This window comes from Leptodactylus fuscus, chromosome 4 (genome assembly GCF_031893055.1).
Source record: "Leptodactylus fuscus isolate aLepFus1 chromosome 4, aLepFus1.hap2, whole genome shotgun sequence".
Taxonomy (NCBI): Eukaryota; Metazoa; Chordata; class Amphibia; order Anura; family Leptodactylidae; genus Leptodactylus; species Leptodactylus fuscus.
Window position 1 is genome coordinate 132207876 of NC_134268.1, and position 15624 is coordinate 132223499.

The 15624-nt window shown below is 43.3% G+C and overlaps 2 protein-coding genes across 3 annotated transcripts in view; one reads left to right on the forward strand and one right to left on the reverse strand.

Moving 5' to 3' along the window:
- ICE1 (interactor of little elongation complex ELL subunit 1) overlaps positions 1-15624 on the forward strand; it is a 205076-nt gene that overhangs the window by 159756 nt on the left and 29696 nt on the right. The gene's annotated exons all lie outside the window — the stretch shown is intronic.
- The window catches only part of GALNT4 (polypeptide N-acetylgalactosaminyltransferase 4), a 57056-nt gene that overhangs the window by 3147 nt on the left and 38285 nt on the right, over positions 1-15624 (reverse strand). The window contains exons 7-10 of the mRNA XM_075271172.1: positions 5425-5601; positions 4710-4841; positions 2686-2796; positions 573-725 (exon numbers count right to left, since the gene is read on the reverse strand). Of these exons, the coding sequence (XP_075127273.1) occupies positions 573-725; positions 2686-2796; positions 4710-4841; positions 5425-5601 (573 nt within the window). The remainder of the gene's footprint in view (positions 1-572; positions 726-2685; positions 2797-4709; positions 4842-5424; positions 5602-15624) is intronic.

Here is a 15624-nt window from a genome sequence, read left to right on the forward strand (position 1 = left end):
GATTGACATCTGCGCCGGAGACTCTGTTTGAGACTCCACTACAGAAACCTCCAAAAATTGTTGGAGAGAAAAGTCATCCACAGAGGACTAGTCAATGGGGTCCGCTGGCTGGTGTCCATGTGTAACTTCTGTTGTAGTGGTGCCTCAGCAGACCTGAATGATGGAGATCACAACGCTAGTGTGAACCTAGTGTCATTTTAATTTATTTTCATTTAGAGAGGCAACACTGTCCAAAACTTTATCAGCAAACTGCAATTAGCTGAACTGCTCTGCAGTCAGGACAATGAGAGAACTTAACCCCTCCAGAGAGCAGTGACAATTGTTATCATAGGACAGGTTGGGGACCAAGGAAAGGTGTAAACAATGGCAGGAATAATCTAAAATAGCAGACAAATGAAGCAGCATTGCTAAAGCAAAGTATTTAGGAAAGCTCTAAATTAGCAGTAATGATCGGATCCTTAAAAGGTCAGACTACTAAAAAAGGACAGCTCACTATTCTCATTAGAAGTGACTTCTACCTAATAATATAAACAATTATTATTATAAAAATGTTTTTATTTTAAAGTACTTACAAGTCGAAACTCCCAAATAATATTTTGAGGAACAGGACTACCATCTTTAGGGCAATGTCTCATCCCAATATATGTTTGGTGTTCTGGGACTTCAGCACACAGTTCAGTGACTGAATTAAAACGAATCTCACGTTTCGCTGTGTATTCAAAAAACTGAAACAAAATCACACATGTAAACAAAGTTATATATAGGAAAGTTGAAACATATTGTAATAAAAGGATTTTTCTCATACAGGGATAAACAGTTTTGAAAAACTGCTTGATTAGGGGATGTTCACACTACAATTGTTAAAGTCAATGGACATTACCTGTAGCAAGGTAGTGGACAGACAGCCTCCTCAGTCTGTGTTCGTTCCCATGTTTACTTTAGCAACAGAAGAAAAAGTCCTGCATGCACAACTTTTTCTTCTGTCAGAAAAGTAAAAAACATGACAGAAGAAAGATTCCGTCACTTTAAAAAAAAAAAAACTTTGGGTTGAATCCTGGCAGACTACCAATGAAAGGGGGCTCCACTTGCAATTGTCATTTAGGCTAAGGCTCCACTGGACGACTCGCAGCCAAAAAACGCTGTGGGAAAAACTGTGGTGGCAACGCATTGCGGTTCTTCCCACAGCGCTTTAAACAGAAAGTTTGCAGAGTTTTCCTGCAGACCAGACCGAAAAAAAACAAAAAGGACAACCAGACAGAGGAAGACTAGACACAAGAAGGACAACAAAGGACACAAAGGCTACAAGGGGAAAGAGGAGGGACGAGGCCAGAGGGTACTAGAGAAAATAGCCAGAGTCACGAAAAGTCATGAGAAAAGGGAGGCAAACTCTGCAGACTCCTGAAACACAACTCACGGCTGCCAGAGAGCATCAAACTTGGACAAGTCAGGAGAGTCTTCGGCGACCAAGCCGTCTATCCTCCTGATAAGGAGGAACTCCTGAAGCCATTCCCGCAGAGAAGGAGTCGTGGAGCTACGCCAATGCTGGGGAATAACCATACTGTCGGCCATAAGGAAGTGGTGCAGGAGATCACCCTTTACCCTAGAGAGCCTACCCGGGATGAGGGAAGGGAGAGCCAACTGAGAGGGGGGCCAGAAGATGACCACTGACCCTCACATATAGGGAAAATACGGAGGCCCAGAAAGTTTGGATCTCTCCGCACTCCCACCAAATATGGTAGAAGGAACCCACCACAGCACCAACAGACATCAAAAACAGCAGGGTAGATTTTATGAAGAAGGACTGGGCCCAGTTTAAGGTTTAAATCTGCTGGGGGTAGTGAAAAAAAATTAAAAATAATTTTAAAAAAATATACCTGTCCTGGTTGCTCTGGTGTCACCCTGCGCCTCTCAGTTAGTCTGCTCTCTCAGGTCTCCTCAGACGTTGTGCTGAAGCTGCTAATTGGCCTCAGCGGTCAAGTGACCACTGAGGCCAATCAGCAGCCTCAGGAAGAGGACCTGTGATGTCACAGGTAGTGAGATTCAGACCATTCGCTGACTGCCCTCAGCAGTGACCACTAAAATCCATCAACAACTTCAGAATAAAGTGTTATGCTGAAGTTGTTGATGGATTTTAGTGGTCACTGCTGAGGGCAGGAAGATGCTGCTGGAGCAGATGACATGGAAGTTGCGGGCGCGGGAACACACCGGAGCAACGGGGACAGGAGAGTATGCTTTTTTTTTTTCCCCCTTCCTCACTGCCCTCAGTAATTACAAAAAAAAAACTATTTGAAAATCTAAAAATCTGCAAGTGGATATGTAAATTTCTAACTTCAACGTCATGATTTTGTAACTCTCAGATAAAGTGATGCGGTTAGGCTGTACGCCAATTCAATGTAGTACATTTTAAAACTGGAACAATTGTATTAATACATATGCCCCATTCTACACAAAATAAACTGTTAAAAAAAAAAAGGAATGAGGTAATTAGAAATTTGATGTTTATAAAAGTCATATTCCTTTACAATACTTTGACAAAAGGACACAAAACCAAAAGGGTTGTAAAATACAGTACAAGGGGGTCTCGCAATTCTCAATATGCTTATGTTAAGATATGCAAAAAGATTTATCTAATCCATATATCCAGCAGGTGCACAAACTTTGCAACTATACATAATGGAAATATACCTGATTGCCACCTTGTCCGTGGCATCCAAACAGTGAGAGGTGAGCTCCAGTGGGGTTATGATCTGGTGCATTATAATCTAAACACTCAGATGATATACCCTTGCTGCGAACCTGAGGAAATGAGATATCATGAAATTAAATATGGAAGCATTACATTTTACTGTAGTGTAAAATTAAGTGCGCTCTAAATTTTACTTTAATTGCCTTTGCAAAAGTTGCCTGTAAATAGGAGATGCAATGTATAAATGTACATAGGAATAAAAAGCAACAACAACAAAAAACAGGGGCCATATTTACTTTGATGTTAATCTGTGCTCCACTAGCATTAGATGCACCACAACTGAAATATACTCCAGCAAGCAGCTGCATTAGATTTCAGGGGTTACTGATGTCAGTTTTAATCAATCAATCTTGAAACATTTTTACACATTTTTTTTATTTCAAAAATATGCCCCATATTTTTGTCTTTTTGTGGCTGGGCCACACATGGAATATTTCTTGTATTTTGAGTACTTTAGTACCGTATTGTAGGAACATCACTGAAAGGGTCCAGCGACAGGAACCCCCAATGATTATGAGAACTGGAGTGTTTTGTACTTCAGTTTGAATGAAAGCAGAGGCTGGAAACACACCTAAGCCCAGCTTAGTTCCCTTCAATGGGATGGCAGAGATTGCCGAGCTTTGTACTTTGACGGTTCCACTGAAATACATGGAGCGGGGATAAGTGATTCCCCACCACCACCGGCATTCAAATGTTGGTGCTTAACATCCCAGTTCCCATGTTGGGGCCCCATCAGCTGGGATCAGCAAGTTAACTTGTTGTTCCCAAAATATCCCTTTAAATGCAATGGGTATGTTAAATATTACATATGCTAATTGTGGTGACATCAACCTACCCCACTCCCTAATGAGTATGCTTACACACTCAACCAAGTGTGATCTATGCTCTCAAGTACTAAGCTGAGAATGCGCGTTTTAGGAGGAAGACTTGCTATATACAACCCAAGTCTGTAATCTTGATAAGAGGGCGTCAACTGCATCTAAAGGAGATGCAGTGGATTACCATCATCATAGACTGGAATTCTTTATGGTAAGAGCAGTGAGACTATTAAACCCTCTGTCACAGGATTGAGGCGTTACTTGATTCTTTGAAATGGGGGCTCTATGACCAGCCGCAATAATAATAATAATGTATAGAATCTCCCATAAAATAGTAAAAAAAAAAAAAATACATATAAAAGTAGAAAATGACTGTGAAACACATACACATTAGGTATCCCTGTGTCTGAAAGTGCCCGGTCTACTGAATATAGGGGATCTGCAGTGCTACTGTTCCGTCGGGAAGGGGTTAATAGGAGCACTGCAGATACCTTATATTCAGCTAAGCTGAATTCCCAAGTAGGGGGGAAAAAAAACCCCAGTCCTCAAGCTCAGGGAAGGGGCAGACAGACAACCAAAACACCCCCTCCCCATCGCCCAGCAACTACTGCACCCAAAAATTCTGACCATTTAAATTTTTTAAATTTTTCAGTAGCTGCTGCATTTCCCCCTCCCTCAGCTTATACTCGAGTCAATAAGTTTTCCCAGTTTTGTATTTTTATATTCGGGTGTATGTGTTTTATATTTGGGTTGGCTTATACTCGAGTATATACAGTAGTTGATGACTGGAGATAAGTCATCTGGGGATTTGGAGTCAGGAAGGAATTCTTTGCCCTAATATAAGGCAATTGAGAACCAGATCATACAGGTTTAGCTTTTTATCAGACCATTGTAGGATTATAGGATGGTCTAAGGTCTAGTGCCATTTTCATTCTCATCCACTTAGTGCAAAGATTTATTATATGTGTACCTGTACAGAATATACATTCTGCATAACTGGCTACATCCCCTCACAACAGTATTTTATATATACATTTTTTCTGTGAAAATGTTTTTGTTTGTTTTTTAAAAACACTTAGTATATGTTATGAAATGTTATAAATGTCATAGAACAGAGCATCAGAGTATCAAAAGAATATACTTGCCGCCCCATGCCAGCCAGGACGATCTTCTGGTACATGTAGATCTGGAAAAACATTTCTCAAATACCAATCAAAATTCTTGCACTGTAGTCTCTCCCTGAGTATCTTTCGATCAGAAATATCTCCATATTTTTCCTATTACAAAATATTACAATATAGTAAGTGTACTATTTTTTTTCATGTTTTTTTTTCATTTCATTTTCATTTTTTTTCAGTCTGTCTCTATCAATATTAGGATCAGATTTAATGAATGAGCATAAGAAAAATAAAAAAAATAAAAATGTTATGAAGTGACTGAGCTTGCTGGCACTTAGTGTTAAATAATCCAAAATGTTTATCTGCACATTTCTTCAGATTAATCTGATTTTATTATGTTTTATCTACTAATTTCTAAACAAATTTACAGTCAATAAAATTAAAACCCAACAATTATTTATGGTTCTGTATATTTATTTTGACTATAGCTGTCCTGTGAATAAATCGTCTCTGTTTTCACAATTGTAAAAAGTCTAATCTCTAGGTTAGGTAACATATGGCAGGAGGAACCTATAACAACTTGTTAGCTTACCTTTACATTACGATGTAGAACAAGTTTATATATTACTTTGGAATAAACACCTCCATCTTTTCTAGATAATTATTTTCTATATGTGAATAGGGTAGGTACAAAGTAATGCACTCACTTTAATTTCAGCACTATACAATAATTCATGAATACCTTTCTAGCAGGTGGGTTTCTGTTATAGAAATGTTCCTTGTAACCATCCATCCACACTTCAGCAGCACGAGCAGTATTCTGTAGAAAATTGGGTCTAGCATAAGGGGCCTTCTTGGGAAAAACATGCCCAACATGAGAACAAGGTTGTATTTCAAGAGTTCCACCACACTGCCAAACCTGTAAAGAGGTTAAAGATATGAAAATAATATTATGCAATTTCATTTGAAAAGTGAAAGGGAACCTGTCTGGTCGATCTGAGTCACTATACCACACACAGGTTCTTATAATAATGGTGCTCCCCAAAACCACAAGTTTCAAGGCAGCCCCAAAGACTAATTTTTTCAGAAAAGTCTACAACCTTGCATAACCCTGCTGCCACCACATCACCATATGATCAACATCTACCACCACCCGCTGCTTCTGTCCCCTCTCCCTCATAGATTTCTTTGCAGGCCATCCCACTGTACGTGGTGGTCACTATGGTAATATTGTACTTGTTTATGTGCATTTTGTATGTAAACCCTCAAATGTACAGCATCATGGAATTAATGGTGCTCAAAAAATAAATAATGATAATAAATATATTTTATTAAGGAGATCTGTTTCCTTCATCACTTTTTAACGCCTTTCCACCGATGGCTTTTTTATTTTTGATTTTGACTCCCCGCCTTCCAAGCCCATAACTATTTTATTTTTCCATTCACAAAGCCATATGAGTTAATATTTGTGGAACAAATTGTTCTTTATAATGTTACCATTTATTATTCTGTACCATGTACTGGAAAGCTGGAAAAAAAAAATTCAGAATGGGGTAGAATTGAAGAAAAAGTACATTTGTGCGAATTTCTTATGTGCTTCATTTTTATAGCGTTCACTATGCAGCCAAAATGGCAAGTCACCTGTATTCTATATTTCAGTACAATTCTGAGGATACCAAATTTATATTGTTTTCTTCACATTTTAACCTCAACAAAAATCACTTTGCAAAAATGTTTTATTTCTTAAAGTCAACATATTCTGACATCCGTAAATTTTTTATATTTCCATGGGATGAATAAATTTATATTTACAGCGATGAATAGGGAATCCTTTTGTTTGTGCGGGGCCAGATATACTTTTTAGTTATGTCATATTAGGAAATGTCTATGGCTTTGATTGCTTTTTATTAAAACTTTAATAAACTGAAAAAAAAACCCAAAAACATTAAAAAAACCCCTGCAATTTTGCACTTCCAGCTTCAGCGTTCACCGTACGGGAAAAATATTTTTATAAGTTTGTAGACCGGATGTTTCCGAACATAGGGATAGTTAATGTATTTGTGTTTCACAGTAATGGGCTATTCAAACTTTTTTTTTTTTTAATTTAAGGTTCATTTATTAGAGTCCCTAGGGGTATTGAACTTCAGGGAGGGTCTGATCGTTAATGCATTGCAAAATACCAACACTTCTATTACACGCTGCAAAGCGCGGCCTGTAATAGAAGTATATGCCAGACAAGACTGGGAGCCTTCAAAAAGGCTTTCAGTTGTCATGGCAACATCACACTGGCCCCCAGGCCCCGGAAGAATGCGTGCCTCGGGCAGCTTTGAACAAAGTGCTGGGGGCCTTATTGCCCGGAGGCATTAGTGCTGGGACCTGGCATCTATAGTGGCCACTCAGCTCCTGAGTGGCTGCAATATTTAAATACTTGACATCTGTTGTACTAGCAAGCTAGATTTCATGAAGGGGTTAAATGGCTTAGACCACAGAGGCCATTATTTAATTATTTAAGGATAATAAAGTACATTACAAAAATGGTCACCATACACTACAAGGCACAAAAGCAGTAAAAAAAAAAAAAAAAAATGGAAGTTACACTTTAAAACAGCTAAATATTAGGTCCTAGAATAAAAAAAAAAAAAGAAGAAATATGATACTCCGTTGTTTCCATCCCAGGTCCCAGCTGCTCTCCACTTCCTGGTCTCTCTTAACATACAGAAAATAACTGGAGATGCCCTTTCAGCCAAATGGCTGTTGCTGCAGTGGCCCACTTCATTCCATTATTGGCTGTATTTGTATCTCCAAGCATTTCTTGTGTATGTAAGACACCAGAGCAGTGTCAAAAAACATCAGAGAGGCAGTTTTTTTTTTTTTTTTTTAAATAAAAGGGCCCCTACTTAACCACTTGGAGAATAAGGGGTTTTTCTAGTTCCACACAACTCACAGTCTCTCTCTACAACTGGCCATCAATAATAAATAAATAGAACTTTTGCTTTCAGCTCCTGCCAGGGCAGCTCCTTGATGGAACTATGGCACTTGAGTGAGCACTATTTCCAAGAATATGAGTGACAATGCAGGCACTTGCCACCCTCACACAATGTCCTTTGTACTTATTTTTATAATCATGATGCAAGACATTTTGCATAAACCACTTAAAACACCTAAAACTTTTGGTTTTGCTGGGTCATCTCTACAAAATTTAAAACTAGTATATATCTCGCTCTCATCTTTCAAGATACCTCTGCGGAATCACAAAGCAAAATATGAGCGGACACTACTTTTCACAAATGCTGTACTCTTTTACTGGTATTTCATGTCTGAGCTGGCTAAAAAACATTGACGATGAATGAAAAAAAAAAAAAAGGCAAGAATAAAACATGGAACTTTGCACAAACCTAATAAAAGTATCGCTAGGTTCACACTTAGAGATGAGCGAACAGTGTTCTATCGAACTCATGTTCGATCGGATATTAGGCTGTTCGGCATGTTCGAATCGAATCGAACACCGCGTGGTAAAGTGCGCCATTACTCGATTCCCCTCCCACCTTCCCTGGCGCCTTTTTTGCTCCAATAACAGCGCAGGGTAGGTGGGACAGGAACTACGACACCAGTGACGTTGAGAAAAGTAGGCAAAACCCATTGGCTGCCGAAAACATGTGACCTCTAATTTAAAAGAACAGCGCCGCCCAGGTTCGCGTCATTCTGAGCTTGCAATTCACCGGGGACGGAGGTTTCCGTCCAGCTAGCTAGGGCTTAGATTCTGGGTAGGCAGGGACAGGCTAGGATAGGAAGGAGAAGACAACCAACAGCTCTTGTAAGAGCTAAATTCCAGGGAGAAGCTTGTCAGTGTAACGTGGCACTGACGGGCTCAATCGCCGCAACCCAGCTTTCCCAGGATCCTGAATGGAATACACTGACAGTGTATTCCCGTATACCCGATATATACCCCCGATACCCGTTCCAACGGTGTGCCCCCCCACCTTCACCCCAGAAATACCCTGCAAGTCCCCTAGCAATAGAATTGGGGCTATATACACCCACTATTTTTGCTACTGCCATATAGTGCCATTGTCTCACTGGGAATTCAAAGAATATATTGGGCTTACATATAACTTCAATTCCAGGGAGAAGCTTGTCAGTGTAACGTGGCACTGACGGGCTCAATCGCCGCAACCCAGCTTTCCCAGGATCCTGAATGGAACACACTGACAGTATATTCCCGTATACCCCATATATACACCCCAAATCACCGTTCCAACGGTGTGCCCCCCCACCTTCACCTCAGAAATACGCTGCAAGTCCCCTAGCAATAGAATTGGGGCTATATACACCCACAATTTTTGCTACTGGTATATAGTGCCAGTTTCTGACTGGGAATTCAAAGAATATATTGGGGTTACAAATACCCTCATTTCTTGCTACTGCCATATAGTGCCAGTTTCTGACTGGGAATTCAAAGAATATATTGGGGTTACGTGCACCCACAATTTTTACTACTGGTATACAGTGCCATTGTCTGACTGGGAATTCAAAGAATATATTGGGGTTATAAATACCCTCATTTCTTGCTACTGGTATATAGTGCCATTGTCTGACTGGGAATTCAAAGAATATATTGGGGTTACGTGCACCCACAATTTTTACTACTGGTATACAGTGCCAGTTTCTGACTGGGAATTCAAAGAATATATTGGGGTTACAAATACCCTCATTTCTTGCTACTGCCATATAGTGCCAGTTTCTGACTGGTAATTCAAAGAATATATTGGGGTTACGTGCACCCACAATTTTTACTACTGGTATACAGTGCCATTGTCTGACTGGGAATTCAAAGAATATATTGGGGTTATAAATACCCTCATTTCTTGCTACTGCCATATAGTGCCAGTTTCTGACTGGGAATTCAAAGAATATATTGGGGTTACGTGCACCCACAATTTTTACTACTGGTATACAGTGCCATTGTCTGACTGGGAATTCAAAGAATATATTGGGGTTACAAATACCCTCATTTCTTGCTACTGCCATATAGTGCCAGTTTCTGACTGGTAATTCAAAGAATATATTGGGGTTACGTGCACCCACAATTTTTACTACTGGTATACAGTGCCATTGTCTGACTGGGAATTCAAAGAATATATTGGGGTTATAAATACCCTCATTTCTTGCTACTGGTATATAGTGCCAGTGTCTGACTGGGAATTCAAAGAATATATTGGGGTTACGTGCACCCACAATTTTTACTACTGGTATACAGTGCCATTGTCTGACTGGGAATTCAAAGAGTATATTGGGAATACAAATACCCTCATTTCTTGCTACTGCCATATAGTGCCAGTTTCTGACTGGGAATTCAAAGAATATATTGGGGTTACGTGCACCCACAATTTTTACTACTGGTATACAGTGCCATTGTCTGACTGGGAATTCAAAGAATATATTGGGGTTACGTGCACCCACAATTTTTACTACTGGTATACAGTGCCATTGTCTGACTGGGAATTCAAAGAATATATTGGGGTTACAAATACCCTCATTTCTTGCTACTGCCATATAGTGCCAGTTTCTGACTGGTAATTCAAAGAATATATTGGGGTTACGTGCACCCACAATTTTTACTACTGGTATACAGTGCCATTGTCTGACTGGGAATTCAAAGAATATATTGGGGTCATAAATACCCTCATTTCTTGCTACTGCCATATAGTGCCAGTTTCTGACTGGGAATTCAAAGAATATATTGGGGTTACGTGCACCCACAATTTTTACTACTGGTATACAGTGCCATTGTCTGACTGGGAATTCAAAGAATATATTGGGGTTATAAATACCCTCATTTCTTGCTACTGGTATATAGTGCCATTGTCTGACTGGGAATTCAAAGAATATATTGGGGTTACGTGCACCCACAATTTTTACTACTGGTATACAGTGCCATTGTCTGACTGGGAATTCAAAGAATATATTGGGGTTACGTGCACCCACAATTTTTACTACTGGTATACAGTGCCATTGTCTGACTGGGAATTCAAAGAATATATTGGGGTTACGTGCACCCACAATTTTTACTACTGGTATATAGTGCCATTGTCTGACTGGGAATTCAAAGAATATATTGGGGTTACGTGCACCCACAATTTTTACTACTGGTATACAGTGCCATTGTCTGACTGGGAATTCAAAGAATATATTGGGGTTACAAATACCCTCATTTCTTGCTACTGCCATATAGTGCCAGTTTCTGACTGGTAATTCAAAGAATATATTGGGGTTACGTGCACCCACAATTTTTACTACTGGTATACAGTGCCAGTTTCTGACTGGGAATTCAAAGAATATATTGGGGTTACAAATACCCTCATTTCTTGCTACTGCCATATAGTGCCAGTTTCTGACTGGTAATTCAAAGAATATATTGGGGTTACGTGCACCCACAATTTTTACTACTGGTATACAGTGCCAGTTTCTGACTGGGAATTCAAAGAATATATTGGGGTTACAAATACCCTCATTTCTTGCTACTGCCATATAGTGCCAGTTTCTGACTGGTAATTCAAAGAATATATTGGGGTTACGTGCACCCACAATTTTTACTACTGGTATACAGTGCCAGTTTCTGACTGGGAATTCAAAGAATATATTGGGGTTACAAATACCCTCATTTCTTGCTACTGCCATATAGTGCCAGTTTCTGACTGGTAATTCAAAGAATATATTGGGGTTACGTGCACCCACAATTTTTACTACTGGTATACAGTGCCATTGTCTGACTGGGAATTCAAAGAATATATTGGGGTTATAAATACCCTCATTTCTTGCTACTGGTATATAGTGCCATTGTCTGACTGGGAATTCAAAGAATATATTGGGGTTACGTGCACCCACAATTTTTACTACTGGTATACAGTGCCAGTTTCTGACTGGGAATTCAAAGAATATATTGGGGTTACAAATACCCTCATTTCTTGCTACTGCCATATAGTGCCAGTTTCTGACTGGTAATTCAAAGAATATATTGGGGTTACGTGCACCCACAATTTTTACTACTGGTATACAGTGCCATTGTCTGACTGGGAATTCAAAGAATATATTGGGGTTATAAATACCCTCATTTCTTGCTACTGGTATATAGTGCCATTGTCTGACTGGGAATTCAAAGAATATATTGGGGTTACGTGCACCCACAATTTTTGCTACTGGTATATAGTGCCAATTTCTAACTGGGAATTCAAAATGCGCAAGGCTCCCGGAAAGGGACGTGGACGAGGCCGTGGGCGAGGTCGGGGGAATGGTTCTGGGGAGCAAGGTAGCAGTGAAGCCACAGGGCGTCCCGTGCCTACTCCTGTGGGGCAGCAAGCATTGCGCCACTCCACAGTGCCAGGGTTGCTTGCCACATTAACTAAACTGCAGGGTACAAACCTTAGTAGGCCCGAGAACCAGGAACAGGTCTTGCAATGGCTGTCAGAGAACGCTTACAGCACATTGTCCAGCAGCCAGTCAGACTCTGCCTCCTCTCCTCCTATTACCCAACAGTCTTGTCCTCCTTCCTCCCAAAATTCCCAAGCTTCACAGAACAATAACCCCAACTGTCCCTGCTCCCCAGAGCTGTTCTCCGCTCCTTTCATTGTCCCTCAACCTGCCTCTCCACGTCACGATTCCACGAACCTAACAGAGGAGCATCTGTGTCCAGATGCTCAAACACTAGAGTCTCCTCCATCTCCGTTCGATTTGGTGGTGGATGACCAGCAACCCACCCTCATCGACGATGATGTGACGCAGTTGCCGTCAGGGCATCCAGTTGACCGGCGCATTGTGCGGGAGGAGGAGATGAGACAGGAGTTGGAAGAGGAAGTGGTGGATGATGAGGACACTGACCCGACCTGGACAGGGGGGATGTCAAGCGGGGAAAGTAGTGTGGATGTTGAGGCAAGTGCAGCACCAAAAAGGGTAGCTAGAGGCAGAGGCAGAGGTCAGCAGCTTAGGCGAAGCCAGGCCACACCCGGAATCTCCCAAGATGTTCCAGTTCGTTCCCAGCCCCGAAAAACTCCCACCTCGAGGGCACGTTTCTCGAAGGTGTGGAGTTTTTTCAAGGAATGCGCCGAGGACAGATATAGTGTTGTCTGCACAATTTGCCTCTCGAAATTGATTAGGGGCTCTGAGAAGAGCAACCTGTCCACCACTTCAATGCGCCGTCATTTGGAATCCAAGCACTGGAATCAGTGGCAGGCAGCAACGGCAGGACAAAGGCCGCCTGCCGTTCACGCCACTGCCACTGCCTCTGCCACTGCCACTGCTGACTGTGCTGGCGATGCACTCCAGAGGACGAGCCAGGACACCACTTCATCTGCCTCTGCCACTTTGTTGACTTCTCCCTCATCCTCCCCTGTTCCTGTCTTATCTCCTTCTCCTGCACCATCAAAGGCACCATCAGGCGCTTCTTTACAACAACCCACCATCTCTCAGACATTGGAGCGGCGGCAGAAATACACTGCTAACCACCCACACGCGCAAGCCTTGAACGCCAACATCGCTAAACTGCTGGCCCAGGAGATGTTGGCGTTCCGGCTTGTTGAAACTCCCGCCTTCCTGGACCTGATGGCAACTGCGGCACCTCGCTATGCCGTCCCTAGCCGTCACTACTTCTCCCGGTGTGCCGTCCCCGCCTTGCACCAGCACGTGTCACTCAACATCAGGCGGGCCCTTAGTTCCGCGCTTTGCACAAAGGTCCACTTGACCACCGACGCGTGGACAAGTGCATGCGGACAGGGACGCTACATTTCACTGACGGCACACTGGGTGAATGTAGTTGAGGCTGGGACTGCTTCCCAAACTGGCCCGGTGTACCTCGTCTCCCCGCCTAACATTCCTGGCAGGGACACGAGAAGAACACCCCCCTCCTCCTCCTCCTCCTCCTCTACCGCCTCCTCCTCCGCCACCGCCTCCTCCTCCGCCACCTCCTCCGCTGTTAGATTGACCCCAGCTACGAGTTGGAAACGTTGCAGCACTGGCGTTGGTAGACGTCAGCAGGCTGTGCTGAAGCTGATCAGCTTGGGGGACAGACAGCACACTGCCTCCGAGGTGAGGGATGCCCTCCTCGATGAGACGGCAATATGGTTTGAGCCGCTGCACCTGGGCCCAGGCATGGTCGTTTGTGATAACGGCCGGAACCTGGTAGCAGCTCTGGAGCTTGCCGGACTCCAACATGTTCCATGCCTGGCCCACGTCTTCAACCTAGTGGTGCAACGTTTCCTAAAGAGCTACCCCAATGTTCCAGAGCTACTGGTGAAAGTGCGGCGCATGTGCGCCCACTTTCGCAAGTCGACAGTAGCCGCTGCTAGCTTAAAATCTCTCCAGCAACGCCTGCATGTGCCACAACACCGGCTTTTGTGCGACGTCCCCACACGCTGGAACTCAACGTTTCAGATGTTGAATAGAGTGGTTGAGCAGCAGAGACCTTTGATGGAATACCAGCTACAAAACCCTAGGGTGCCACAAAGTCAGCTGCCTCAGTTTCTCATCCATGAGTGGCCATGGATGAGAGACCTTTGTGACATCCTACGGGTGTTTGAGGAGTCCACAAGGAGGGTGAGCTCTGAGGATGCGATGGTGAGTCTTACAATCCCGCTCTTGTGTGTTCTGAGAGAATCCCTGATTGACATCAGGGATAACTCAGATCACACAGAGGAGTCAGGGATAGCATCCGATCCGTCACAGCTGGAGAGTAGGTCCACACATCTGTCCGCTTCATCGCGTTTAATGGAGGAGGAGGAGGAGGAGGAGGAGGAGGAGGAGGAAGAAGAGTTGTCCGATGATGTGATGGTGATACAGGAGGCTTCCGGGCAACTTCGAATCGTCCCATTGTTGCAGCGCGGATGGGTAGACATGGAGGATGAGGAGGAAATGGAGATTGAACTTTCCGGTGGGGCCAGAGGAGTCATGCCAACTAACACTGTGGCAGACATGGCTGAGTTCATGTTGGGGTGCTTTACAACCGACAAGCGTATTGTCAAAATCATGGAGGACAACCAGTACTGGATCTTTGCTATCCTTGACCCCCGGTATAAAAACAACATCTCGTCTTTTATTCCGGTAGAGGGGAGGGCCAATCGCATCAATGCTTGCCACAGGCAATTGGTGCAGAATATGATGGAGATGTTTCCAGCATGTGACGTTGGCGGCAGGGAGGGCAGTTCCTCCAGTAGGCAACCAAGTTCTCACCGGTCCACACAAACGAGGGGCACACTGTCTAAGGTCTGGGACACCTTGATGGCACCCCCTCGCCAAAGTGCCGCCACGGAGGGTCCTAGTGTCACCAGGCGTGAGAAGTATAGGCGCATGTTGCGGGAATACCTTTCCGACCACAGCCCTGTCCTCTCCGACCCCTCTGCGCCCTACACGTATTGGGTGTCGAAGTTGGACCTGTGGCTTGAACTTGCCCTATATGCCTTGGAGGTGCTGTCCTGTCCTGCCGCCAGCGTCCTATCTGAGAGGGTGTTCAGTGCAGCCGGTGGCATCATCACTGACAAGCGCACCCGTCTGTCAGCTGAGAGTGCCGACCGGCTCACTTTGATAAAAATGAACCACCACTGGATAGAGCCTTCATTTTTGGGCCCACCTGTGTAAAGCACCCCAACATGAAACTCCATGTCTGTACTCAACCTCTCCAATTCCTCCGCATCCTCATACTCATCCACCATAAGCGTTGCACAATTCTGCTAATACTAGGCTCCCTCCACCCTGATTTCCCCCAACTCTGCTGGTTAGAGGCTCCCTCCACCCTGCTTTCCCACAACTCTGCTGGTTAGAGGCTCCCTCCACCCTGATTTCCACCAACTCTGCTGGTTAGAGGCTCCCTCCACCATGAATTGGTCCAAACTGGGCTGTTTAGCGGCTCCCTCCACCATGAATTGGTCCAAACTGGGGTTTTTAGAGGCTCCCTCCA